The sequence below is a fragment of the Penicillium alfredii genome, assembly GCF_028826965.1.
Source record: "Penicillium alfredii strain IBT 34128 chromosome Unknown utg000009l_segment0_segment0, whole genome shotgun sequence".
In the NCBI taxonomy this organism is placed as follows: Eukaryota; Fungi; Ascomycota; class Eurotiomycetes; order Eurotiales; family Aspergillaceae; genus Penicillium; species Penicillium alfredii.
The window spans coordinates 996,957-1,022,264 of NW_026622706.1; the positions used below are offsets into that span (position 1 = coordinate 996,957).

The 25,308-nt window shown below is 53.5% G+C and overlaps 12 protein-coding genes across 12 annotated transcripts; 6 read left to right on the forward strand and 6 right to left on the reverse strand.

Annotated features, from left to right (window-relative positions):
• Nucleotides 1-356: 356 nt before the first annotated feature.
• NUU61_006290 (glycoside hydrolase family 35 protein) lies at nt 357-3,741 on the forward strand (the record flags this gene model as incomplete). Its single annotated transcript, XM_056656818.1, has 7 exons — nt 357-491; nt 543-619; nt 688-990; nt 1,066-1,444; nt 1,497-1,631; nt 1,683-2,355; nt 2,411-3,741. 7 exons carry the CDS (start codon nt 357-359, stop codon nt 3,739-3,741), a joined length of 3,033 nt encoding a protein of 1,010 aa, XP_056509618.1.
• Nucleotides 3,742-4,180: 439 nt separating this feature from the next.
• NUU61_006291 (uncharacterized protein) lies at nt 4,181-4,822 on the forward strand (the record flags this gene model as incomplete). Its single annotated transcript, XM_056656819.1, has 1 exon — nt 4,181-4,822. The coding sequence occupies one exon, from the start codon at nt 4,181-4,183 to the stop codon at nt 4,820-4,822; it is 642 nt and encodes a 213-aa protein (XP_056509619.1).
• Nucleotides 4,823-5,497: 675 nt separating this feature from the next.
• Nucleotides 5,498-5,936, reverse strand: NUU61_006292 (uncharacterized protein; the record flags this gene model as incomplete). The annotated part of the gene is made up of 2 exons (XM_056656820.1): nt 5,498-5,832; nt 5,915-5,936. 2 exons carry the CDS (start codon nt 5,934-5,936, stop codon nt 5,498-5,500), a joined length of 357 nt encoding a protein of 118 aa, XP_056509620.1.
• A 412-nt stretch (nt 5,937-6,348) lies between these two features.
• On the reverse strand, nt 6,349-8,075 carry bfr1 (putative nuclear segregation protein (Bfr1); the record flags this gene model as incomplete). Its single annotated transcript, XM_056656821.1, has 3 exons — nt 6,349-6,567; nt 6,634-7,803; nt 7,962-8,075. 3 exons carry the CDS (start codon nt 8,073-8,075, stop codon nt 6,349-6,351), a joined length of 1,503 nt encoding a protein of 500 aa, XP_056509621.1.
• Nucleotides 8,076-8,383: 308 nt separating this feature from the next.
• NUU61_006294 (DNA-directed RNA polymerase core subunit RPB5) lies at nt 8,384-9,280 on the forward strand (the record flags this gene model as incomplete). Its single annotated transcript, XM_056656822.1, has 3 exons — nt 8,384-8,482; nt 8,570-8,652; nt 8,755-9,280. The coding sequence occupies 3 exons, from the start codon at nt 8,384-8,386 to the stop codon at nt 9,278-9,280; spliced, it is 708 nt and encodes a 235-aa protein (XP_056509622.1).
• A 923-nt stretch (nt 9,281-10,203) lies between these two features.
• NUU61_006295 (putative integral membrane protein Pth11-like) lies at nt 10,204-11,748 on the reverse strand (the record flags this gene model as incomplete). Its single annotated transcript, XM_056656823.1, has 2 exons — nt 10,204-11,314; nt 11,393-11,748. The coding sequence occupies 2 exons, from the start codon at nt 11,746-11,748 to the stop codon at nt 10,204-10,206; spliced, it is 1,467 nt and encodes a 488-aa protein (XP_056509623.1).
• A 602-nt stretch (nt 11,749-12,350) lies between these two features.
• Nucleotides 12,351-13,960, forward strand: NUU61_006296 (uncharacterized protein; the record flags this gene model as incomplete). The annotated part of the gene is made up of 2 exons (XM_056656824.1): nt 12,351-12,553; nt 12,613-13,960. The coding sequence occupies 2 exons, from the start codon at nt 12,351-12,353 to the stop codon at nt 13,958-13,960; spliced, it is 1,551 nt and encodes a 516-aa protein (XP_056509624.1).
• Nucleotides 13,961-15,434: 1,474 nt separating this feature from the next.
• On the reverse strand, nt 15,435-16,858 carry NUU61_006297 (histidinol-phosphate transaminase; the record flags this gene model as incomplete). The annotated part of the gene is made up of 3 exons (XM_056656825.1): nt 15,435-16,485; nt 16,553-16,723; nt 16,773-16,858. The coding sequence occupies 3 exons, from the start codon at nt 16,856-16,858 to the stop codon at nt 15,435-15,437; spliced, it is 1,308 nt and encodes a 435-aa protein (XP_056509625.1).
• Nucleotides 16,859-17,153: 295 nt separating this feature from the next.
• NUU61_006298 (phosphatidate cytidylyltransferase) lies at nt 17,154-18,733 on the reverse strand (the record flags this gene model as incomplete). Its single annotated transcript, XM_056656826.1, has 2 exons — nt 17,154-18,662; nt 18,719-18,733. 2 exons carry the CDS (start codon nt 18,731-18,733, stop codon nt 17,154-17,156), a joined length of 1,524 nt encoding a protein of 507 aa, XP_056509626.1.
• A 298-nt stretch (nt 18,734-19,031) lies between these two features.
• On the forward strand, nt 19,032-21,758 carry NUU61_006299 (baculoviral IAP repeat-containing protein; the record flags this gene model as incomplete). Its single annotated transcript, XM_056656827.1, has 4 exons — nt 19,032-19,169; nt 19,230-19,526; nt 19,584-19,693; nt 19,742-21,758. 4 exons carry the CDS (start codon nt 19,032-19,034, stop codon nt 21,756-21,758), a joined length of 2,562 nt encoding a protein of 853 aa, XP_056509627.1.
• Nucleotides 21,759-21,981: 223 nt separating this feature from the next.
• Nucleotides 21,982-22,632, reverse strand: NUU61_006300 (U4/U6-U5 snRNP complex subunit SNU23; the record flags this gene model as incomplete). Its single annotated transcript, XM_056656828.1, has 1 exon — nt 21,982-22,632. One exon carries the CDS (start codon nt 22,630-22,632, stop codon nt 21,982-21,984), a length of 651 nt encoding a protein of 216 aa, XP_056509628.1.
• Nucleotides 22,633-23,079: 447 nt separating this feature from the next.
• Nucleotides 23,080-23,757, forward strand: NUU61_006301 (uncharacterized protein; the record flags this gene model as incomplete). Its single annotated transcript, XM_056656829.1, has 3 exons — nt 23,080-23,521; nt 23,597-23,654; nt 23,703-23,757. The coding sequence occupies 3 exons, from the start codon at nt 23,080-23,082 to the stop codon at nt 23,755-23,757; spliced, it is 555 nt and encodes a 184-aa protein (XP_056509629.1).
• Between the last annotated feature and the right edge of the window lie 1,551 nt (nt 23,758-25,308).

The following is a 25,308-nucleotide window of genomic DNA, read 5'->3' on the forward strand; positions in this document are numbered from 1 at the left end:
CGAATATTTGCAAAATGACGACATGCAAGCTCGGCGCTGCGATATGCGGAAAAATTGCGGTGGAACCCCCGCGTCTGATGGAGTTGCGGGGAGATCGTCCCTGGGAGTCTCCACTTTCTCTCTATATCTCTACGAATGGCTTGTCATTTAATGCTCCTGTTGCAGGATCAAGGCACAAGTCGGAAAATCGCGCGTCCTGGATTTGTGATTTTGGAGGCAGGTGGAGGGGTCATTTGCTATGGTCGTTTGGTTGGTTTTCTATATGAACCGGTGCTGGTCCCTTGCATGGATCAACACCATTCTTTCTTGAACTCTTGTTTCTTACAACATAGTTGGAAACTGGTTCGGGCTATACGATGAAGCTCCTATCCATCGGGGCACTCGCATGTCTAGCGGCTCAGGCTGCTGGAGCGGCTATTAGCCATAAACTGAATGGCTTCACTCTGATCGAGCATCCGGATCCAGCGAAACGGGAGTTGCTTCAGAACCATGTACTGTTGAATCTTCGGACGAGAATGGTGTGACGCTGCTGACCACAGTAGGTGACTTGGGACAAGGACTCGCTCTTTGTCAATGGTGAGAGGATCATGCTCTTCAGTGGTGAAGTTCATCCCTTCCGGTAGGTCCTGAGATATACCGACCAGTTACTTCCTTGATCTGAAGATATGAACTCATTTTATATTCTAGTTTACCGGTCCTCTCGCTCTGGATTGATGTTTTCCAGAAGATCAAGGCCTTGGGGTTCAACTGTGTATCTTTCTACACTGATTGGGCTTTGCTCGAGGGTAAGCCCGGCCACTATAGCGCCGAGGGCATTTTCGCACTGGAGCCGTTTTTCGACGCGGCTAAAGATGCTGGAATTTATCTCTTAGCTCGACCCGGTCCCTATGTTAATGCCGAAGTATCGGGTGGTGGGTTTCCGGGCTGGCTTCAGCGCGTGAATGGGAAGCTGCGCTCCAGCGACAAAGCATACCTCAAGTCCACCGATAAGTACGTGATCCTACTCCCCACGGGATTGATATCATACAGTCTGAATGTCTTGAAAGCTTACTTACATGTGGCTAGTTACATCACCCATGTTGCTGCGACTGTTGCGAAAGCCCAAATTACTAATGGCGGGCCTATTATCCTCTACCAGCCCGAAAACGAATATACGAATGGCTGCTGTGGCATCGACTTCCCAGACGGAGACTACATGCAGTATGTCGAGGACCAAGCCCGCGAGGCTGGGATCGTGGTGCCGTTGATTAGCAATGATGCTTCTGCTAGCGGCACCAATGCGCCAGGTACGGGCAAAGGGGAGGTGGATATCTACGGGCATGATGGTTATCCTCTTGGTTTCGACTGTGCAAACCCAACTGTGTGGCCAGAGGGCAAACTGCCGACTAATTGGCACTCCAAGCACATGAAGCAGAGTCCATCTACGCCGTACTCTCTGGTTGAGGTAAGTTGGCCTTGTTTGCCGAGGGAATCGATCTAGGCCGACCTCTGTCTAGTTCCAAGCCGGTGCTTTCGATCCGTGGGGAGGGCCTGGCTTTGCGGCCTGTGCTGCTCTTGTGAACCACGAGTTTGAGCGGGTATTTTACAAGAATGATATCAGCTTTGGGGTCGCTTTTCTGAACCTGTACATGGTAAGTCGATAATCGCCCTGGAACATGCACTCGAAAATCTAACAGTAGCAGGCCTTTGGCGGTACCAACTGGGGCAACTTGGGCCATCCCGGTGGATACACATCCTACGACTATGGCTCGCCAATTACCGAGTCGCGCAATATTACTCGTGAAAAGTACAGCGAGCTCAAACTGATTGCAAACTTCGCCAAAGTGTCACCCTCATATCTAGTGACCACGCCGGGAAACTTGACTACGTCGGAGTATACGAACTTGGCTGACCTGGCCGTGACGCCTCTGCTTGGGCGAAACAGCTCGGCGTCCTCGTTTTTCGTGGTCCGGCACAATGACTACTCCAGCCAAAAGTCCGTCGACTATAAGCTCAAGATACCTACCAGCACTGGTCGTCTGACGATCCCACAGCTGGGAGGAAGCCTCACGCTTAATGGCCGCGACTCTAAGATTCATGTCGTGGACTATGATATCGCGGGTACTCATCTTCTCTACTCCACGGCCGAGGTCTTCACATGGAAGAAGCTGGGTGACTATAAGGTGCTCATTCTATACGGCGGCGAGGGCGAGCATCACGAACTGGCTGTCTCTATAAAGGGAAAGATGTCTGTTTTGGAAGGGTCGTCGTCTGGGATCTCATCCAAACAGGTGGGTAAAGCAGTTGTTGTTGGTTGGGATGTCTCCCCCACTCGTCGCATCGTCAGGGTGGGCGACCTGAGGATTTTCTTGCTCGGTAAGTCTTCTAAGAGGTATTGAAGTATCTCATTGTATACTGACCAACCCCTTAGACCGGAACTCCGCCCACAAATATTGGGTGCCCGAGGTCCCTAGTAAAGGCAAGGTACCTGGTCTTGGTTCCCAGAAGAATACTGCCTCGTCCATCATCGTCAAGGCCGGATATCTCGTGCGTACTGCATATCTGCAGGGCAGTGACCTCCACCTCACAGCCGACTTCAACGTCACCACACCGGTCGAGGTGATTGGGGCTCCAGCCAAAGCGAAGAAGCTCGTCATCAACGACAAAAGGGCCTCGGTCAAGGTCGACAAGAATGGGATTTGGTCCAGTAGTGTCGAGTACAAGGCGCCAAAGATTGACCTCCCATCCCTGAAGGACTTGGACTGGAAGTACATTGATACTCTGCCCGAGATCCAAGACTCGTACGACGACTCTGTCTGGGATGCTGCGGACCACACCCACACCGACAACAGTGCAAACCCGCTTAAGACGCCGACATCGCTCTACTCGTCCGACTACGGCTTCCACAGTGGAACGCTCATCTATCGGGGCCACTTTGTAGCCACGGGCAACGAGAAGACGTTCTTCGTGCACACACAGGGCGGATCGGCATTTGGCAGTTCCGTCTGGCTAAACAAAAACTTCGTCGGTTCATGGACGGGAATTGACAAGGACATGGACTCCAACGCCACATACAAGCTCCCGAGACTGCAATCGGGCAAGCCGTACGTGCTGACGGTGGTGATGGACAACATGGGGCTGGACGAGAACTGGACCCCCGGTGCCGAGGAGATGAAGCATCCACGCGGGATCCTCGACTACCGTCTATCAGGTCGGTCAGCACGCGATATCACCTGGAAACTCACCGGCAATCTGGGCGGCGAGGACTACCGCGACTCCGTCCGCGGTCCGTTGAACGAAGGCGGGCTGTACGCCGAGCGTCAGGGCTTCCACCAGCCACAGCCACCAGCTGGACACTGGAAGGCCGCCAGCCCATTCCGTGGCTTGTCAGCGCCCGGGATCGGGTTCTACAGTGCACGTCTGGACCTGGATCTACCCCGTGGCTGGGACGTTCCACTGTACTTCAATTTCGGGAACTCTTCTGTGCCGCCGGCCGCGTACCGCGTCCAGATCTATGTGAATGGCTACCAGTACGGGAAGTATGTCAATAATGTTGGTCCGCAGACTAGCTTCCCTGTGCCAGAGGGTATTTTGAATTATCGTGGCTCCAATTGGATTGCTTTGAGCTTGTGGGCGCAGGATGCGCATGGGGCTAAGTTGGAGAAGCTGGAGTTGGTGCATACTACGCCTGTGCTGACGGCTTTGGGCGAGGTCGAGCCGGCTGAGCAGCCGAAATATGAAAAGAGGAAAGGCGCGTACTGAGGAATCGGGATCTGTGGATGTTGATGGAAGTAGTTGCTATTTAGCAGAAATGTTTACTCCCAAGTTAACAAGTAAACATTTAACCTACAGACTTTTCATCTTCATTTTGTCCTTTGAATCTATTTTCCATTTTCCGATCTAATTTAGGGCGTGGTCTGCCTCGACGTCAATCTTGTTGACATCCACAGAGTGGAGCGTCCCACTTCGCAGATCCCAGCCCCCAGCCTTCTTTATTTGTTTTCTTTTCTTCTGTTTTTCAACTTCCCACATCCTCTCTTCACAGCGGCGCAAAGGCATACTTTACTCCGACTGACCTTCGCAACCCTCAGTTCCGCAGCAGCCCAAGTGCCTGACAACCAGCACCTCTGATCCACACTCTTTGATCCACCACCAAACCACCTCAACACACAACACAGCCCAAAAAAAAAAAGGGCAAGAGATGGCCTCAATCCCTCTCCCAGGAGGGGACCTAAGCGACCCCAAACCAGCCGCATTTAACATGGACCACCCACTTCTTTTAAGCTCAAACGCGCTCCAAAAACGCTACCACACAGTCTCGATCCCAGCCTCCTACGGCCGCCTCAACTCCAGCCCACCCGCCGGCACCGTCGTCGGGATCGTGCTCGGCAGTGTAGCCGGATTCGTGCTCCTCCTCTACCTCATCTTCCTGACACTGAACCCCGGCGGACGCGCCCGCGGCGGCGGCATCAGCAGCGACTCGATCGACGAGGAGGAAGTAGTCGAGGTGCGCAGCCGGCGTTCGCGGCCGTCGGGCCCTCGGCGCCGCAGCGATAATATCGTCGAGGTGATGGAGGAGCGCGAGCGGCGCAGGCCGGCGCCGTCGCGGCGGGAACGGGATCGGGATCGTGTTGTGGTGGAGGAGGATTCCGTTACCGGGACGACGACGACGGATGATCGCGGGGATGTTGTGGAGGTTATTGAGGAGGAGTCTTCGGCGCCTTCGTCGGCGTCGCCGTTGCCGCCAAGGAGAATGCGGAGCGGACGTGGTGGGCCTGCGTATCGCACTGTTGATCCTTATGATTATGGGGGTGGCAGCGAGTATGGGAGTCGGTATCGGTGATCTTGCTGATATACGGTTTACATCTCTATGGCACTGCTTGTCCCTTTTCTAGTTTTTGTTTTGCGATACCCCCTGTCGATACGATGCCCTCCTTATTTTCGTCTGCTTTGCTGGTTGTCTTGATGTTTATGATATGCCCCGGTCATGTACGAAGCCATGTGGTTTATATACAATGTTGCCATAATAATTATTCTCATTGCTATCCTACGAGCTGTCCCTGGTGTATCTTACTGCAACTACACCTGCAAAAAACGTTGGAGAATGATAGTACAATTGGATCACCCGAAAACCTGGGTCAATGCCCAGATACGCCGTGTCCTGCTCATGCGCCAGCAATTAGTGATAAAAGCCAAGAATATATACGATAAAAGAAGAGACCTTCTCCCGCCTCGACAAAAACCAGGAAGTAAAGGAGAAGAAAAGTCCAAAGTCAAGCCAAGATCCTAGGGAACGCCGTCCGAAACAACACAGCTCTGCCGCTGGCACAGGTCTATGTCGAAGCCCGTTTTTCATAGGGGTCTCCACAAATGCCCGCGAGAACACCCCATTTTCTTCAAGGTGGCAGTCCTTGAAAACCAACGTCGGAGAAGAAGAAGAAGAAGAAGGGAAAAAGAAAAAGAAATGGATCACCCCAGTATCTTCTTTCCCCTCTGCTCTCCACGTCAACCCGCCTCTCTAGAAGATAATATCCAAGCAGCAGCAGCAAGCCAGCGCCGCCATGATACCGGCACAGATCCCACCAGCACCAGAGGACCCGCCTCCGCGGTCCCCGGCATAGTAGCCCTGCTGTTGCGGCGGATACCCTTGTTGCGGCGGGTAGTACATGGGCTGGCCCTGGGGCTGGTAGTAGCCCTGTTGTTGCGGCGGGGCGCCGTAGTTCTGCTGCGGAGGATAGTAGCCCTGACCGCCTTGGTAGTAGTAGTCCTGGGCGGTGCCTTGCGGCGGCGGCGAGTTCGGGTGGTAGAGGCCCGGGTCTTGGACGGGTGCTGGGTAGGCGGGGGTGGGCTGGTCTGGTTTAAGTGTTAGTGTGATGTACGAATTATATACTTTTATATGATTTTGAGGGAATTGGTTGGAGTGGATAAAAGGTACGTACTGGCTTGTTGTAGGACATGGTGAAGGAGCGATGTGGAGATTGTCGAATTAGTGCTGATGCTGATCTGGGGATGGTTGAGGGAGTGGATGGGGGCTAATTCTGTCGCGATGAGGATGTGATTGAAGGAGCCAAGTCAGACCAGTCGATAAAATGAAGAAAAGAGGAAGAAGTTCTCTTCAAGCGAGATTTGGGTAGAAAAGCAGAGGCAAACGAGAGGCAGCCGAATTCGCAGTCGAGTGGCGCACGGGGATTCGGCTGAGTCATGGACCTCGGCGAAATTCTTGGCTTCTTGGATGCTCCAAAAATGTTACAGAGACAATCTTGATGCTTCTAGGAAATAGAACAGCCAATAACTTTTGAATCAATGAGCGCGCTGTCCATGTATCAAAAGGATATATATGCACAATGCAAAGAGAATGACCCCTCCCTCCTATGCCTTGTCCTCGATCGACGCCTTCTTGAGCTCATCCGCAGCATCCGCCACCGCGTCCTTCTCCTGCGTCAGCTCCGCCTCCGCAGTCGGGGCACCGTTAGTTCCGTTCTCGCGCGCGGGCTTCTTCCCGGCGTCGGTGGCCCGGCCATTGGCCTGGGGGATGTTCGCCTCTTCCTCCTCCAGGCGGGTGATTTCCTCCTTGGCCTTCTTGATGTTCTGCAATGAAAGAAAAGAACCGATTAGTTGCTGGTCTCTATGACATAAAAAAGATGGGAAACTTACCTCCTCAGTCTTGCTGGCCTGGTTCTTCTTCCACTCGGTGATCTTGGCGGCCAGCTTCTCAACCGCGGCCGGGACGTCCGACTGGTTCATGGGCGGGTCGATCTTGACCTTGGCGAAGTCCTCGATAATGCCGACGTTCATGTTGAACTTGGATGCCTCAGCACCACCGGCCGCGCCAACCTTCTTTCCCTTCTTCCCCTTCTTGCCACCAGTACCAGCGAAGTAGTCGTCCTCACGGTCCTCTTTGCGCACCACCCGCATGCCCTTTAGGTCAGAAGAGTCCACAGTGCGGCCGACCCCGGCGCGGAAGTTGCTGCCCTCGGTCTTCTTATCATCCAAGCCCAGAGCGGCGAAGTTGTAGGCGGGGTCAAAGTGGCGGATGAGACCCTGGCCCGTGAGGATCTCGTCGGCAAAGGCCGGGTGCGAGGCCTCCTCCAGCTTCTTGTCGGCTACCTTCTTCCGCTTCTCGCGCTCAAAGGCCTCGCGCTCGATCTTCTGGCGCTCGCGGCGGATGCGCCAGGCCTCGTCCTCGTACTCCTTGTAGGCGCGGCGTGCCTTGAAGTAGTTGTCCTTGATCGTGCGAATAGCTGAGTACTTCTGCTGCTGGTCGTTGCGCAGCTTGGTGCGCTCGTCCCGCAGTGCGTTCAGGTTCTTGAAAACACCGTCCTGCTCCGCCTTGATGGCATCAAGCTGCTTCTGGATCTCGGTGTAATTGTCGCTCAGCGCCTTAGACTCCGGGTGGTCGAGGGTCTTCTTGAGGTCAGCGATCTGCGCCTTCAGGTCATTGATCCCCTTCTGGGCCTCGTCCAAGCCCGCGAAGTTCTTGCGCTGCTTGCGCAGGTTTGAGATATCAGAGAGGGCCTTGCGCTCATCCACAAGACGCAGGGTGCCCGAGTCGACCTGCTTCTCGAGGCGGGCGATCTCCCGGTCGATCTCCTCCACATTCTTGAACGACATGCGACCCCGTGAGTTGTTCTGCTCAGCAATGCGAGCCTTCAGAGTCGAGTCCAGGGCATTGATCTTCTCCTGGGTGCTGGACCGCGAGGACTTGAAGCCCTGCTGTTTCTGGCGGATCGATGACAGTTCGGCGCGGAGTTCCTGCTGTTTCTTGGCCGTCGGCGAGTCCTGGTTGTTCGGCTTGGCGGTCTCCAACTTGGCCTTGATTTGGTTCTAGTAGGTTGCGCACGTTAGCGAATTGACTCGACAACAAACGGAGACTCGAAATGAGGGCATGATCGTCCGGGTCGAGGACAATCTTGGCGGTTCCCCCACACAATGCTTAGAGAAGCCCAACGATGAAAATCACAGAAATAGGCTCCAAATCATACCAATTTTTCTTGAGCAGCGGCGTGTTCCTTTTCGGCTTGTGCAAGATTGACCTTGTAGGCCTCCTCATCGGGCTTGGTGGGCTTAGCCCGAGGCTCGGAAGCAGTCTCGGCCATTGTGTAAAGATGCGAGAAGAGAAGAAAGGAAGGAAAAAGAAAAAAACAGACGAAAGGTCTCTGGTTCACCGGAGAATCAAGACGAACAGAGGGAGCCACAAAAATAAAAGGGGAGTCTGGCGCGATAAAGTGGTTCGGTCAGTTTCTCCGCCTAAAAGGTGTCGCTGGCAGAAAGTTCCCGCCGATTTTTCGACTTCACTTTTTTTTTAGTTTTCCACCGGAGCTCCCCACGCCGAATCACTTGGTGTGCCTTTTGCTGCGACCCTTACTTTTGTCTTTATATCATCTCTCGGGGCTCTCAATCGATAATGGATGGAGATGTTCCCGGCCACTCGGCGGATGCCGACCGCGAAATGACCCGGCTTTGGCGCACCTGGCGGACGGTCTATGAATTGCTTGCGGACCGGGTAGGCACTTTGCGCTAAGTCCCTGATCAACCAGGGCGTACCGAATGTGTCTGTACTTGAGGCTGACTGCGATTTGCATTGGGACAGGGCTACGAAGTGTCCGACAAAGAATTGCAAATCTCGCTCGATGACTTCCGCGAGACATATTCAGACCCGTTGGGCTTCCCTGAGTATGCGACCCTTCCTGGAACTATTGAGGTGGACTCAAAAAAGAAATGAGAAAAGCAACCTTTTGACCTTAAACCATTGGCTAACATTATTCCTCGACGCAGCCGCACCAAGATGAAAATCCAGGCCCGCCCCACCGAATCCATGAAGACCAAGTACACGCCGCTGCCGAACAAATCGAACCCCAACCCGCAGCCCGACTGCGGCACAATCTACGTCGACTTTTGCCCCGATGCCTCGGGCGTGGGGACGAAGCAAGTGCGCGCGTTCAACCACCTCGTCGACGAGAGCAACTACCACACCGGCATTTTCATCACCCAAACTCCCATTTCTCCCTCGGCCGTGCGCCTGCTGAGCGGTGTGCCCGGCCGCATCTGCGAGCACTTCCAGGAACAGGACCTGCTGGTCAACATCACCCGCCACGAGCTCGTCCCCAAGCACGTCCTCCTCAGCCCCGAGGAGAAGCTCCGGCTGTTGGAGCGGTACCGCCTGAAGGAGTCGCAGCTGCCGCGCATGCAAGTGTCAGATCCCGTTGCTCGGTACCTCGGTCTGCGCCGCGGTCAGGTCGTCAAGATTATCCGCAAGAGTGAGACCGCTGGTCGGTATGCCAGTTACCGGTGGGTGATTTAAGGTTGAGAAGACTAGGCAAACTGTCTTCAGGAATTATTTTCGACATGAAAGAGTGGCCTTGCTTTCTCGCGCGGGCCAGGGGATCAAGGGAACCAACACCAACCGCGTACAAGTCCACTCCACCCGCTGCTCTCCAAGGATACCCACGTTTAAAAGCACGACACTGAGCAGAGCAAATAAGTGGACACCAAAATTTTTTGAACCAAACACAAACACAAAAAAAAGTTGGTCCCCTCTGTTGTATTATGGGCAGCATGGCGTACAGGCGAAGTTTCTCCAATATCTATGGGGAGGGGGGGTTTCTCTGTGGTTTTACATAGTAATGGCCATTGTATTTGCATGTTTGCGTCTCAGGTTATCCTTGCTGCATACCTGGATGTCTAGCAGAGTAGCAGATGAAATAAATTTGTTCTCGAGAAGCCTGCTGTATCCCAGAGGAACCTAATCATTCTCTATATGGTATTCGAGAAGAACTGAGAAATCATACAGTGTGTGTTGTCTTCCCGAAGTCATGCCATCAATTCGATCCATGGATATGTACAGCACAGAGAGTCATCAAAAAAGCACCGGTCATCTAACCAGGGGAAACACCTTTCCGACTCCCACGACGCCAACGCTTAATCCCCGCAAAGAACCTCTAGGACACGGGATATGGGCAATCCAAAACCAGGGGGAAAAACGCCCCAACCCGCCAGAAAACACCTTGAACCAAACCAGATAACCCCGCTAAACAGACAGGAAAAGACAGCAACAAAAAAGATCAGGGCATTATATCAGACCTGTCGCGAGAGCAGCCCACCTACATCCTGGAGCTCCCCTCCATCCGAATTCGGTTCAAATGGAGGTTGAGACGGTGGCAGGGACTGCGAATGTGACGTGACAGGGACCACGGGTGCAGTGGTAGGAGGAAACGAGGATTGCGGTCAAGATGATGGCCCAGAGCGCGGAGCTACGACCCCCAGATCTTCCAGGAAGGCTCTACTGCTGCGGGTGGGTCTCTGAGACTCGAGATCCGTTGCAGAGGAGAGGTCAGGTGAGATTGCTGTGTCGGGGTGGCAATGGGAGTCAGGTTCATTTTGGTTTAGCAGTCCACCCACGTCGAAGAAGGAGAGCTGACGCGAAGTCGAATGGGCAGAGGCCGAGGTTAAGTGGTTTTCGCGCGGGGACTGGTCCGTCTGGATGTACTCGTGCGGACGGACTATGAGGTCGAAGCTGTCAGTACCCGAGGTATGATCGTCCGAGGGGCTCTGGAAATTCCATGACGAGTCAAGGGAGCCTGTCTGGGCGGAGGCCATGGGATCTGAGGGAGCGGGGGCAGCGGGGGCAGGGCGGGAGATGAGGCTTCCCTTTGACGAGAGCGACGCAGAGGGATAGAGCTTGGGGTCAAGCCGAATGCCCAGGTCAGCGGCCAGATCGGAGTCACTGCCCCACTGGTGCTTCATGACAGTGGTGCGGCGAACATGGCCGTTTTCCAGGCTGTCGCTGACAGACGCGCGGCCGTGGTCAGGTTTATACTTGAGTTTCTTGACGCCGCGGTCCCGGACGAAAGAGCCTATAACGACGATGTTGGAGACGGCCGTGGCGGCGAGGATCTCCAGCGATGCCAGCAGCGAGCGGTACGGTTGGGCGCCGTGGTGCTCGATCACCGACGGCACGCGGTAGCAAGTGATGGCGACTAGCACCAGCGACAGGCAGAATAGCGCCACGAGGGCCAGCTTGCGTTTCACGGGCATCTGCGCCGTCAGGACGATCGGTACGGGGAATGCGATGAGGAGGAGGTCCGTGATGACATCGCAGGTCCCCATGGTGATGAGGTTGCCGTGGGCCGCGCGACACGCCGGTCCCGGGTCTGGGATGACCTGCCAGTAGTGGTTGAAGGGCTGGCACTCGGCCAGCGTCGCAATCACCACGGCCACCAGCGTGGACACCAGGAAGAAGTGGATGAACCACAGGAAAACGGCCACAGACCGGCGCCAGACCATGCCGGTGACTCGTTTGAGGAATTCACACACAGTGAGCTTGGCCGTCCAGATGCTACAGATATAGTAGGATCGAGGGTAAGTTCCAGCCCGCTAAGCAGCTGATGGCAGAGCGTTCAAGAGGTTGTCTTACAAGATCGCATAGAAGATGCGTGCTGCAAGCACCAGCTTGCTCCCCAGTTCCCTTTTCGCAACTTCGTCCGCCGTCAGCATTTCTGTCTTGGTGTTGTTGGTGCCCCAGACCAGCACAAAGTGCACCAGAACCATGCGGATGGTCAGTGGTACGACGCTGACCATCATGATCATATCCTCGGGGAAGAACCGCTCGATGCGCACATAGCGACCAAACAGACGGACGATGATGATGACCAGTGAAAACACTGTGGCCCACCAGCTCATCATCAGCGTCGGGTTGATCTGGTCTCGCGTCTGGAAGTCGGGCGGGGACTCCGGGTAGATGTCTCGCACGGCCAGCGATACCGGGTGCATGATTCCCGCACGCCTCCCGAGACGTTTAGAAGAAAATCACTCAGATCCAGAGGGTAAGATGCGATGGGAATAGCTTCAGGATTTACATTTCGCACGTGAGGACAGTGGAGATGTGCGGACGATCTCGACACTAAATAAGACGATCGTCTGGGAGCGGGCGATGAGGCTTCATCAGTGACAAGCGGGGAGGATCGGTCGGGTCCGGCTGAAGTCAAGATAAGCCGTGAAAGGATAAAAGAAAGCGTGATAAGCTCGGAGCCAGTAACAGGCCGCTATCTGCTTGAATTGCATATCTGACGAAAAAGACAAGGATTACACGTCGCGCATTCTGCCCATGCTTGGTTCTGATTAGCCCGAATCATCATAGATGCACCTGGCTGGGCTCTGGTGAAGTCGAGAAAATAACCGAGGGGAAAATATCATGAAAAACATAAAAATACAGAGAAAATAAAGGCGACTAGAGATCTCATAACATAGAACTAAATATCTCCTTGATCAACGGATATACTGGTATGTCTATTTCCGTATTGCCGAGTCAGGCAACATGGTTCCATAGATCCCCTGAAAGGACACGCCCAACATTCACCTCTTCCACCACAACAATGGGTCTAGTCAAAGATTCAGCTTCAGGAAACGACCAGGTTCTATCACCTGGCCAGATTGAGGCCCGGATTGCCAATGGCCAGTCCATAGTCATAATCGACCAGAAGGTACTTCGTGTTGACACATGGCTCCCCTATCACCCGGGCGGGTTTAAGCCCATTCAACATTTTATTGGCAAGGATGCGACAGATGAGTTCATAGTGTACGTGATGGCCATGGGGATTGCCGCCAATCCATTTCCTAGTTGATTGATTCGAATAGGATGCATTCAGCCGAAACTCGCCGGTTGATCGACCGCTACAAGATTGGGAGGATTGAAGGCCCTTGGAACAACCTCGTCCCTCCCATCCAGGGAGGCCATGAAGACTCTAATTGGGAAGAGAAAGAGAAGAAGACACCTCCAATTGACGGCTCGAACTCGAATCATATCCCCGAAGAGCAAGACCTGGCCTTTTTGAACGCCCAAACCAAGAAGGAAATTAGCTTGACCCTTGATCGGTATCCCTCCCTCGACGCACCCACACAGTCCAATATCATCGAGAGATACCGTCTTCTGCACGAGCAGGTTCACTCAGAGGGCCTCTATGAATGTCGCTATACCGCTTATCTCTGGGAACTCGGCCGCTGCGGCCTTCTCTTTGCCCAAATGCTCTTCTTCCTACACATCAAATGGTACTGCACCAGTGCCGTCTTTCTCGGATGGTTCTGGTCGCAAATGGTCTTTTCAGCCCATGACGCAGGCCACATGGCCATCACACACGACTTTTTCATCGACAACCTCATCGGGATGATCATCGCCGCCCCGATCGGCGGACTCTCATTGGGATGGTGGAAGCGCACACACAACGTCCATCACCTCGTCACCAACTCGCCCGAACATGACCCAGACAACCAACACCTTCCATTCCTGGCTGTCAACCACCGCTTTCTAGGGAGTCTCTTCTCCACCTACCACGAGCGCCTGATGCCTTACACGGCCCTCGCTAAGCGGCTCGTCCCTTACCAGGCCTACCTCTACTACCCCATCCTGATGCTGGGTCGCTTCAACCTGTACGTTCAATCATGGCTGTTCCTCGCGTATGGCCAAGGTCCACGCAAGGGCCCAGCATGGTGGCACCGCTACTTCGAGATTGCAGGCAACATCGTCTTCTGGGCTTGGTTCGGGTACGGGATCGTCTACCGGTCATTGCCCACAGCAGGGACTCGGATCCTGTATGTGCTGATCAGCCATGCGGTGACCATGCCGTTGCATGTGCAGTTCACGCTCTCGCACTTTGCCATGTCGACTGCAGATCTGGGCCCCGGCGAGTCGTTCCCGCAGCGGATGCTGCGCACGACAATGGACGTGGATTGTCCGGAGTGGTTGGACTGGGTGCATGGCGGACTACAGTTCCAGGCTATCCATCATCTGTTTCCGCGGGTGCCGAGGCATAATCTGCGGCGGGTGCAGAAGTTGGTTTTGACCTTTTGCCGTGATGTGGGGATTCCGTATGCCTTGTATGGGTTTGTCGGCGGCAATCAGAAGGTGGTGGGCAGTTTGGCCGAGGTGGGGAGACAAGCGGCGATATTGGATGAATGTAGGAGGGTCGTGGCTGGTAGAATTGGCTGACCGCGTAGACCTTTGGTTGGCAAAAGTGAATTCGGAGGCTTTATGTATAGACCTGGGAGGGCTAATGCTGTTACCAAGACAGAACGGGCTTGGCTATTCAGTAATACTGAGAATCCATTGGATCGGATCTCGTACATTAAAAGGACCTTATCCTACTGACATCCATGGGATATATATGATCAAGAGGAGATTCTTCTGCCTCAATTGTTGTTAATATTCAAAACACCCGCCTCACTTTCTCAGCTCTGTCTTGATCTTCGCCCCATCTATCCCCCCACAAATCCCGTTCAACGTACCGCCACCCCATAGGCCCGCTACCCATCCTCCATCGGCTCTTCATCTCTGCTAGTGTCACCGGACAAACTAGCTCATATAGCTCTAGTATAGGGTATCCATACTTGGACTCTTTCAGCCCAGCATTAAAGTCTGCATTTCCTATTCCAAAAGGCTCAATAGGCACCGAGCCCTGGGGTATGGCGTATAGAAGCCGGAATAACCGCAATGTGTGTAGTTGTATACCAGTATAAGAATAAAGACGTGACGAACTTGAGAAAGACAACAAGAGCGGCCAGAGGAATAAACCGTCGATAGGCATAAACAAATATGGCTATATAGAGATAAAAACCTAGCGTACGTAATAGACCCCCGGCCCGCGCCGCCGTTGCTTGTCTCATATAACCACAACCTTGTAACCCCGTCGCGTAGCCGGTACTTGCGGTATTCGTGGTTCTTCTGCTGGCTGACAATGTTTGCCAGATGTAATGGCTTAATGGACATGAGCACATCGGTTAGCATCCGATTGGATGGCGTAGACTCGGAATTGGACTTGGCTGGTCGCTTCTTAGACATTCGTTAAGTGTTACTGGATATAGATACGGTAGTGGATGAAGAAGAGCCTGGGATGGAGTCATTTAGGATGGGCTGTGTAGACGAGGAAGGCTTGGCTAGCGCAGAAGGTAACAATGTCATTTTCCTTGGGAAATATATAAAATGGCCGTGGGAAACAAAGGAAGATGAATGTGTGGGTTGATGAGTCCGAGTGAGACCAAGGAGACATTGTATGGACATGTTTTGCCTTCACCTGCACCGAGATGCGCTGCTGAGTAAGAATTCTTGGTAACTATTCCAAGGCTAGGCCAGCAAGCATGTATTTCAAAGTTATTTCTTATTGCATTTTCTTATCTAATTTAATTCTCTCTAGACTAGGGCAAGATAGCCAAGGCTTCCGTAGACATTCCATGTAGCCTTGGAGTTACCAGACACGACCACACTACCTAGGTAAATGAATAGGCGGCAGAATAAGATGACAGAGACTGCTGATAAGTCTTTAGACATATGAATAGTATTTTTGCTATATCATGGTACCCCGATGGGCTAGGGCACCCAACGCCGCAATCCTTCGGTCTCCATCGGGGAACCGGGGAGGTCTATCTCCACCCAGTCACCGGCCCGGAACTAATCACGCCAAAGAACGTTACGCTACCACCGCCGCGGCGACATCCTCCCGTTTCGCCTCGTTTCGGAGTGACTGAATGCCGACCCCGGCGTGCAACCCCGCCAGCACCACGCGCAGCTCCTGCAGAAACTTGGTGACCTCGGCCTCGGTGCCGACGGTGATGCGCAGACAGCCCTCGCACCCAAGCTCCTTACCCCGGAAGCGGACGACCACGCCACGCTTCTCGGCCATGGCCTCGTAAGTAGCCAATGCCGTGGGGTTGCTTGGGCGACCCTCGGCATCGACGATCTCAACGAGCAGGAAGTTGGCGGCATGGCCGCCCAGGAATCGGCCCACGCCGGGGATGGCGGGCAGCTCGCGCAGCAGCCGGTCGCGCTGGGCGATAATCTGCTTGCGGTAGCTGTGCATCACAGCCATGTTGGGACCTGCCAGCGCTGCTGAGGCCAGTGCGCTCGTCGGACTCGAGATATTGTAGGGTGCCTTCAGGCTATTAAGCAGTCGTGCGATTTCTGGGTCGGTGTAAGCGACGCCCAGCCGAATTCCCGCCAGGCCAAATGCCTTGCTCAGCGTTTGCATCACTACCAAGTTCGGCCACTCGGTCACCCACCCTGCCAGACTGGCGCCCTCCTCCGCAAAGTCTATGTATGCCTCGTCCACCACAACCACCCCGTTCCATGTGGGGTGTTCCAGTACCTTGCGGATGTCCTCTTTGCGAATAAGATTGGCAGTCGGGTTTCCCGGTGAGCAAATGTAGGCCAGCTTGATGGATGGGTCAGCCGACAGCGCCTCGTTGACCTTCTCCGGCTGGAGCTGGAACCCGTTGGCCGCGTCGAGCGGTACCTTGACGATCTCGATATCATTGACCTGCGCGCTGACACTGTACATCCCGTAAGTCGGTGGACAGGTAAGGATCTTGTCCTTGCCGGGAACGCAGAAACATCGGAGCAGCGCATCAATGGCCTCGTCCGATCCGACGCCGACGAAGAGGTTCTCGGGTCGCAGAGTCTTCGGTGTGTGGTGGTGGGTATTGCGGAGGTTGCAGAAGAGCTGCTTCAATTCCAGCTGGTGCCTAGACGAGCCATTGTCCATCAGACAGGTCCTTCGAGATCACGGCGCAACAGACTTGAATCACTCACGGGTCCGGGTATCGGTTTAACCCCAGGAAGTCAATCTCAGGCTTAGAAGCACCCGTCGAGCCGCCTGTCTCGGACGCCTGCAATGCGCCGTCACTATTCAGCGCCAGTCCCGGACCGTAGGCATTTTCATTGGCGTCGAGGAGGACGTTCGTTCCATCATCTTTGTAGTCACTGACTCATTAGTTCGGGATCGGGCCCGGCTCGACATGGGCAGACACACTCTCTTGCGCATCGGTAAGGCTGCAATTTCAAGATATTTGAACGCGCGCATTTGGACAGATCGAATGGTGAAGTTCTTGAAGCCATTGTGGGCACAGGCAGGCAAGCAAGCCGGTTGATGTCTGAAGCAAAAGTTGGTGGGGTGGCGGGGGATTTTCGGTCGCTGGGAGCGGGAAGTCCTTTTTAAGCCATTTCGCAGGTTGAGTCACGACGATTGAGTCACCGAGGTCCTGGATTTTCTTGTTTCGAATTCAATTCATGTAGAAAAAAAAATATATGGATGAGGTATGTATTTCATAGATGCCAGATACATGGATTTACATGGCCAAAACCACAACGCCTCAGGATGCCTCATGCTTACAAGCCCAGTATGCCCTGCCCGTTAATCCTTTTTTCTCTCGGGCGCCTCAGTGGGTGGCACTGGGCTGCTCCGCGCCTTCTTGTGCTTCTCTCGCTTCTCTCGTATATAATTCCAGCTCTTACCGATGCCCGCGGTGAGGGGCCCCTTGAGGGTCTGCACCGTACTGGGCCACCGAATTGTTTTCATGATCGACGTTGACACTTCTTCCTGAAGTTGGTCATCACTAGCAATTCGCCGTTCGAAAGGCCCTCCCTGGGGTCTTCGAACGACATCCTGTTTGGTGTCGGTGCTTTCCTCCATCATCTTATTGAAGTCGGCCCGTGGGATGGCATAGCGTGACTGATACTGGAAGTACAGTTTCTCCCGGAAAGATTCAGGAAGCCGGCGAACCATATTCCCACGTTTCACCGGGTCCATGTCCTGAACCATGGCTAGGATGGCATCTGGGTCGTCAATCCAGTCACGCTGGCTGCAGCGGGGGTCCTTGAAGGTGACGTTGGGCAGGTTGTTGATGAGCGGCGCATATAGCCGCCGGAAGTGTGCCATCTGCCCGGAGACAATGTTGCGCACCTTGCCAGGATCCTCCGCCGGGAGCGCCATACGGAGATCCCCCATGTAACTGATCCCTGCGATGGTGCTGTAAAGTTCAAACTCGGTGAACCGCTCCGGAAGCAGTAACAGAGCCACACGTAAAGCGGAAAGCAGATTCATCTGGTTCGCCAATCGGACCTTGGGATGATCTCGCAGGATCTTCACGGGCTTGTGCAGGCGGCCAGCGAGATATAGTGTATTCCATCGAGTGAGGTCTTGACACAACGTATCCAAATTGACCACACCATATTTGATCAAAGTCCCGTTCACTGTAACGTGGGTGTTGAAATATACACCGGCTCCAAACCGGTCCTGGACCTGAGAGACCATATAAGACCCGAGCGACCCGAGTCCTGAATAGTGATCGCGATGCTGGCCCAAGTTTAAGGAATGCCAGTGTTGAGAGTATGATACCCCGAAGATGAAATCAATCATCTTCCCCGAACCTTGCTGCATATTATGGATAGCTGCCGGCGCCGATGGGTGCGTAGGGGTGGACGAGGCTGCGCTACCCGACTGGGTAAAGACGCCGGATCCGTAGGCAAATGCATATCGGATTGGCGCGCGGAATTGCCATAGAATCTGCCGCAGTGCTTCTTTGAACTCTTGATTGATGACCATATGCTGGTTGACACCGAAATCTTTGGAGGGCAATTCCGAAAAGTTGGAGATTGAAAAATTCGGGTTGTGATCCCAATCCGAGTCAGACAGCAGCGGAGACGTCGAGAAAGATCCAGACGATGATCGCCCCGCCGTGACCTTGCATAGTGGATGTAATGTAGAAAGGCCGGGTCTCGTTGATCGGCGGCTTTGCCCGAAAGTCAATGGATGGGATTCGGTCGAGACGTAACGGACCGATGCGGGGAGTCGCAGAAGAGGCGAGTGATGGGCACGAAAGCGCCCAAGAGTGCTGATGCCAGCGCTCCGTGGAGCAACCATCTAGCCAAGAGAACGTTAGCACTAGTGCAATTGCAGAGAACGAGTTATTCACGTACGGTTATTTCGCGCATGGTTGCGTATCGGAAGAGGAGTAGGGACGGAGCGCGCGGCGCAAGAAGAGAGGATCAAGGAGCATTGAAGTGCCGCAGCATCGGGAATCACTCGGGAGAAGAATGCATCTACGTGCTTGCCGACTCTGACGTACCCGGTCCTTCCTTCCTGTTCTGGAGATGACTAAAGATCACGTGCACACGCGTTGCCCAAGTAAACAGACGAGTCAACAACGCCGCGGTCATCTCTAACCCACCATCCGGTGCTTCATTCGACACACTGGGACTCATTGTCCCAAATTATCCTAACACCCTCAACATGGGCTCCGAAATGGACACTTTTGTGGCCCGCCTGGCCAGCTTCGACATCGTCATCAAGCCCGAGAAGCGGAGATCCTCCAGCGCAAAGAGCTCGAAACCAATTGGGTGGCCGCACCAGAGCCCGTCACCCGCCGAGGTACATCTGCATTTCTTGACACGAGAAAGTACTGGATTGTTGACTCAGGCGATACTCTAGTTGGCGCATGCAGGCTTCTACTACAAACCGTATGAAACCAACCCCGACAACACCACATGTTTTCAATGTCACCGAGCACTCGATGGATGGGAAGAAGAGGACAGTCCCATCGCGGAACACCTCAAGCATTCGCCCGATTGTGGGTGGGCGATCATGATGGATATTCAGCAGCGCAGCTCGAACCCCGCCGCGATTGAGGATCCGACAAGTGACCGCATCACCCAAGCGCGACTCGCGACCTTTGGCTCGGCATGGCCTCATGATGGCAAGAAGGGCTGGGTGTGCCAATCAGAGAAGGTAATGCGATTCTGAAACTCGTAATTAATGTTATCACAAGCTCACGATCAATGACAGATGGTCGAAAGTGGCTGGTATTTCTGTCCGAACGAAGAGAGTAATGACCTTGCCAGCTGCGCTTACTGCAAGCTGTCGCTGGATGGCTGGGAGCCGAAGGACGACCCTTTGTGAGTGCGGAGTGTTCCTTCTTGTGTCGATGTAGCTAATGTGCTCAGCGATGAACACTACCGTCGCTCGTCCGACTGCTCCTTTTTCGCGTTCGCCAAACCCCCGAGCAAGAAGGGCAAAGGGTCTCGGACAAAAAAGCCCCGTACTTCCAAGGCGTCTTCTCGACTCTCAACCCAATCCGTTGGCACTGTTACATCTGAAGCACCTGAGATGGGTGTCGACGAGTCGATGGACCAGAGCATCCTTTCCCAATCCACCACCAAATCCAAAGCCACAAAAACATCTAAGGGCAAAGGAAAGAGTGCAAAGAGCAAGAAAGACGTCCCGACAGAAGCTGAGAGCCAGATAGATGTTGAAACTGCCGACCTCGCCCAGCCGGAGCCATCAAAGCCTAAGCGGACAGGCAGAGGAAAGAAGAGAACCAGCGACCAGATCAACAATGACGAACCGGGCACCATTGTTCAAGCAGAAACAGACACCACCGAACCGCCTACCGAGCCACCGGCCAAGAGACGGGCCACGAGAACCCGCAGCAGCAGCATTTCCCGGACGCTCAATTACGAGCCTGATGACTATGCGATGCCAGATGCGGCTCCGGCAGACGAAGCCCCTCAAGACGAAGCTAAAAAGAGCCGCAAGTCCTCCAAAAAAGGTGCCTCCAAGGCCCGCAAGGCCTCCGATGCTTCCATGACATCAAAGTACACAAAGGCCCAAGGGCCGCGCGACTCGGAGATAGATGCTGCCCTTGAGGCTGAGCTCGAGGCTGATATCCCCGAACCGAGCGAGCAGGAACCAGAGCCCACTCAGCCGCGCACTTCGAAGAAAACAAAGTCCAGCAAAAATTCCAAGGCAGTTGCCAAGGCTGAGCAACCTCCGCCGTACCTTGACCAGGATCTTGGCGACCGGGAAGAAAAGGTGAAACCTCATATGGAGCCGGAACCTGTTGAACCCGCGGGGATGGAAGAGCCTGATGTGCCGCTCACGAAGGCAAAGGCCACTAAAGCTTCCAAGAAAAAGGGAAACAAGAAGACCAAAGGTAATGAGACTAAGGCCGAAGAGCAAGAGACACAACAGTCGCCAGAGCCCAGACCTACCGTCGATGACGGAGCTGACAACGAGCATCATGAGTCCTTTGTGTCGGTGGAAATTATCAACCGAGAACCCGAGCCTGCGCCAAAGCCTGAAGCGGAACCTGCTAGCAAGGTCACTTCCAAGAAGTCATCAAAGAAGAAAGATGCGCCGGCGGATAAACCCAAGAAGTCTAAGAAGGCCGACATGAAGGAGCAACAGGTGGCCCCTGCGCAACAAGTCGATGACCACAAGGACACTGAATCTCTACCGGAAGATGAAGGATTTGCGACACCAGAGGACATGCCTGATCAAGTGGACATGATCGAAGCTCCACGCGAGCAAACACCAGAGCGACATGCCCACCGAAGGCCATCTCAACTGCCCCCGAAGACAGCCAAAAGATATAGCGACATCCCCCAAGAGGAGCATCTTGCAGAGTCTCTCATTGGGTCTCAACGATCCCATGAAGATGAACAACATGAGATCCGCCGGGCTTCTGGCCAGTCTAACCGTCCTGTTTCGCCACTTCCGGTTGTTCATCAAACCACGCCCTCGTTGTCACCACAGTCGTCTGATGCTGAGAACCGGCCCCCATCATCACGGCCGTCGACATCTCGGATGCCTGCGCCTTCGGCATCAAAGGAGCAGAGGAATAGGACTCCCCTGGCAGTCAGCACCCCATCGCCATCGAAGCGCAATGCCAATGGAGGATTGGGAGCCTCGAGACCTGCTTGGACTCCGGTTGATATTGACGAGGCCCTCTTTGGGGAAGCCAGCGACAAAGAGAATGCGGACCTGTCTGGAATGTTCAAGGGTTTTCAAGGTAGTCTGACCAGCCCGGAGAAGAAAATGACAGTGGAAGAGTGGATTACGTGGAATGCGAAGAACGGCGAGGAGCGGTTGAAGAGAGAATGCGAGCGACTGGTCAGCCAGTTCGAGAAGGAGGGCGGGCGAGCCATGCGACGACTTGAAGCTATTGACTGCATGGACTAAGATAGCATTGCTGGGTGTTTTTGGTGGGATTTGATTTTGAAGGACTACGGCGTTCTGGTTGGATGTTTGAATCACGATTTCTGGTTGCCAATGCGAAATTTGTTGCAAGTGAATGAACGCCTTTTTTTTTGTAGAAAAAAAAAGAAAAGAAAAGAAAAGAAAAGCATGCCCCAACGCCATGGGTATCAAATGTAATAGACGGTCACCCTCGATGTGCGCGGTCTCAGGCGATGATCCCTAAACGACCTTCCCAGCTGTCATCCTCCTGCTTGACGCCACCCTCGCCACCTTTCCGACGCTTCTCATTCCGCTTGCGCCTCCGCTCCTCGCGCTCCTTAGCATCCAACTCCTCCCGTTCCTTCAGGCGCTCGCCCAAATCCAGCTGCCACGCCTTGCGCTCCTCCTCGTCGCGCACGCGCTTCCGATGAGCCAGCATCCGCAGCCGCATCCGCACCTCCTCGACCCCAGCCCGTACAACCTCCCCACTCTGGCCCGTAGCAATCAAGTGCTGCTTGCTGTTGAGGTGCTCAACCAGTTGCAGGTTGTCCTTGAACGTGAGGTCGCATTCGGAGCAATAGAACCCGGCGCCGCGCCCGCGCTTGCCCAGCGCCGAGCCCGCCGGCACAATCGTCGTCTTGCCCACCATCGACGCAACATCCAGCCGCTGCTTGCGGGCTGTTGTCGCTTCCAGTGTGCTGTAGTCTACCGGTGCATGGTATTTCTTGCCCAGTAGCTTCGCTTCGTAGCGTGCTTTGCCCTCTGCTTTTCGCTTGGCTTCTTCGTCGGCGGCTTTCTTGGCGTATTCTTCGCGGTCCCAGGTTTTGCGGAAGGATGTGTCCGACGCTGGTGCGCCAGACGGGTTGGGTTGAGACATGTTTGGAATGTGTTGAGGTTGTGAAATGTGTGGTAACGTTTGAACTTCCGCGATGAAGTTGAGTATTGAGATCGTGGCGCGATTAGTAAGCTATATCGATAGATCCATCCATCGATGGCATCCATGGATCCATCGTTCTCGGGGGACCTCAGGTCGGGATATCTTCAGGGCTAGGTACGAGAGGATGTCTTTTCATTTTCTACGAAGAGCTGATTTGAATAATATGTCTGAAGCGATGTATTTGACTAGATATCTCACAATTTGCGGTGACAACACAGCTCACCAGCCACCTCAGTTGCTAACAGGTCAATGCGTTCTATACTTCTGCCTCGTCGACCGAAGGCAGCGTGGCTGTGTCGAAGTCAGGCAACCGTTTTGATGAGACAACAAATAACCCTGTTTCCATGTTGAAAAGGAATGAATCAGCACAACAACAAACTCAGCACCATGGATCTCCCCAGCTTCGCAGCCCCTCCAGCCAGCAACCACGTCAGACTCGGGCTGATGGATCTACCGGCAGAGCTCCACATGCACATCGCATCATTTCTGCCATATCCCGACGCCCTGGCCTTCAAGCACAGCAGCCGCCATTTCTACTGTATGGTGTATACAGGCGTGCACCTCAAAGTAAACTGGTTCGTCGAGCGCTTCGAGCGCAAACTCGAGTGCCCCATGGAGAAATGCTCTTTCAGAACAGACGAGGCCTTTTGCAACGGGCGTATTCGTCGGATTATGGAGCGCCGCCGTTGGCATCTGGAGTGTCGGTGCACGAGGGGAGGCTGCTGGGTTGTCGAGGGCCAGACGTGCCGGACGGATCTGGTGCCGACTTGGTTGAAGAGCCAGAGTCGACAGAAAGCTGTCCAGGCTTTTTCTGGTTGGGGGTGGGAAGGTTGGTACTCTGCTGTTTTTTTTAGAGGGCTCTACAGTATCTCCCTAACCAGAGTGGTGCTTGTGGCATCTCTAGTTCTTCTTGTCGCTCTCTTATCGGTGTTGTTGAATGTGCTATGGGCCGGGGTGCAGAGGTAAGGGCACTGCTGTGATATAAAGTAGCTGCTAACTGTGTTTTGTAGCGGATTCCGGTATCCTGATATCACGACCAAGCGTTGTTGCTTGCTTGTATATTGAGTTTGTAGATTTGGTTACATTGACTCGGATCTTCCGAAAGTCGTCGTCTTCTTGTTGATTGTAAGGGAGATCTTCCAGCTGCTGAATCAATCTGTAATAAAGCATGATCTGGACAGGCCATGGGAATTAAGTATTTCGGAAAGAGCACTGACCATAACTGCTGTTTGATATTTCCTGCCTACCTTGAGTTTTCCAATCAGGTCTCACCTGTCACCCCAAGGCTGCTGGGTTATTGCCACCTAGGGCTTGGATTGCGACAGCCAAATAGCCCTAAAAGGGCACTATACAACAGCCTCCACAGTGGTAATCAAGTCTAAGTTTTTGGAGAAGTATATCTAGAAAATTCAAGGTATTGGAATCCTATTAGCACATTCCGTAATCCCGCATGGCCATCATCTGACTCCTGGCTCTACCCGTCTTAACCCATTCATTCCCAGACAAATGAATAGCTAGGGGTAATTCAGAAGGGTTAGCTCATTTCGACACAAGATTCAATCTAAATGTAGCCAACATACCTAGTGCCATTAGCCCACCGTTGTCTACATTCCAGCCAATCAAGTTAGGCTTTTGCGCCCATAGGCCCTTGGCACCTTCATACTTGTAGGCCGTTACTTCTCTGTGCCGGGAGTTGAGGTATGTATAATCCAAGTCTAACATCCATGGATCATTTGAAGTCAGTGCTTGGCTATTAATGACAGAGAAGCAAGAGACAACACTCACATTCTAAGACCAGGTGAATTGACTCATGAAAAAGCATGTAGCCAGGAACACTCCACCAATAATCTAGCGTGCTCTTTGGTGAGTTAAGGAACCGGCTCCAGTCTACTCTGTTCAGGCTACCGATTAAATCCTTCTTTCTCAGAAATGGAGCACAGAGCATGATATAGTTGCCTTCGCCTTTGACCATTGTTTTGCCGCGTATAGTCGGATCATCCCTACAAGCAGGGGATTTTACCGGCCAATATGGATGGTCCCCGACTTCTGCTGCACGCTTATCTAGCAAAAGCAAAGTCAGCGGGGTTGTGAAGTAAAAGACGTGGTAGAGTCGAGAGGATAAACCAACCATAATAGCGCCATCCTACTCTCAAGGACGGATGCAGATCCCGGTAAAAGTAGCCATTTGTTGCTTGCCATTCTCTTATCAGGTGTGAATCGCCACAGTATATCGTGACGTCTCCCTCGTCCGTTGTATAATAGGAATAGATCTTGTCAAAGCCATCTGCGGGAAGATCTAGATTAAAGGAGAGAACCTTCAAGGAATAATCAAGGAACCTTCGATCTTCTCTCAACTTACTTCGAGCTTTCGTCCAGTTTGGCTCATCCCGAATGTCTCCATTCTGCCATGTACTTAAAAACCCGAGAAATGCACGTCGCATCCTCACATACTCCCATTCATTGACATCACTATCTTCATACTTCTCCATAAGGTCAAGACCGCTCTTGACTATGCCTTTGGCATCCCTGGATGCATCCCGAAGTACTGACATTGCATCCGAGATGATAGAAACCACCTGGCCTTCATAATTTAGCACCCTGACGGCCGAACAGGAC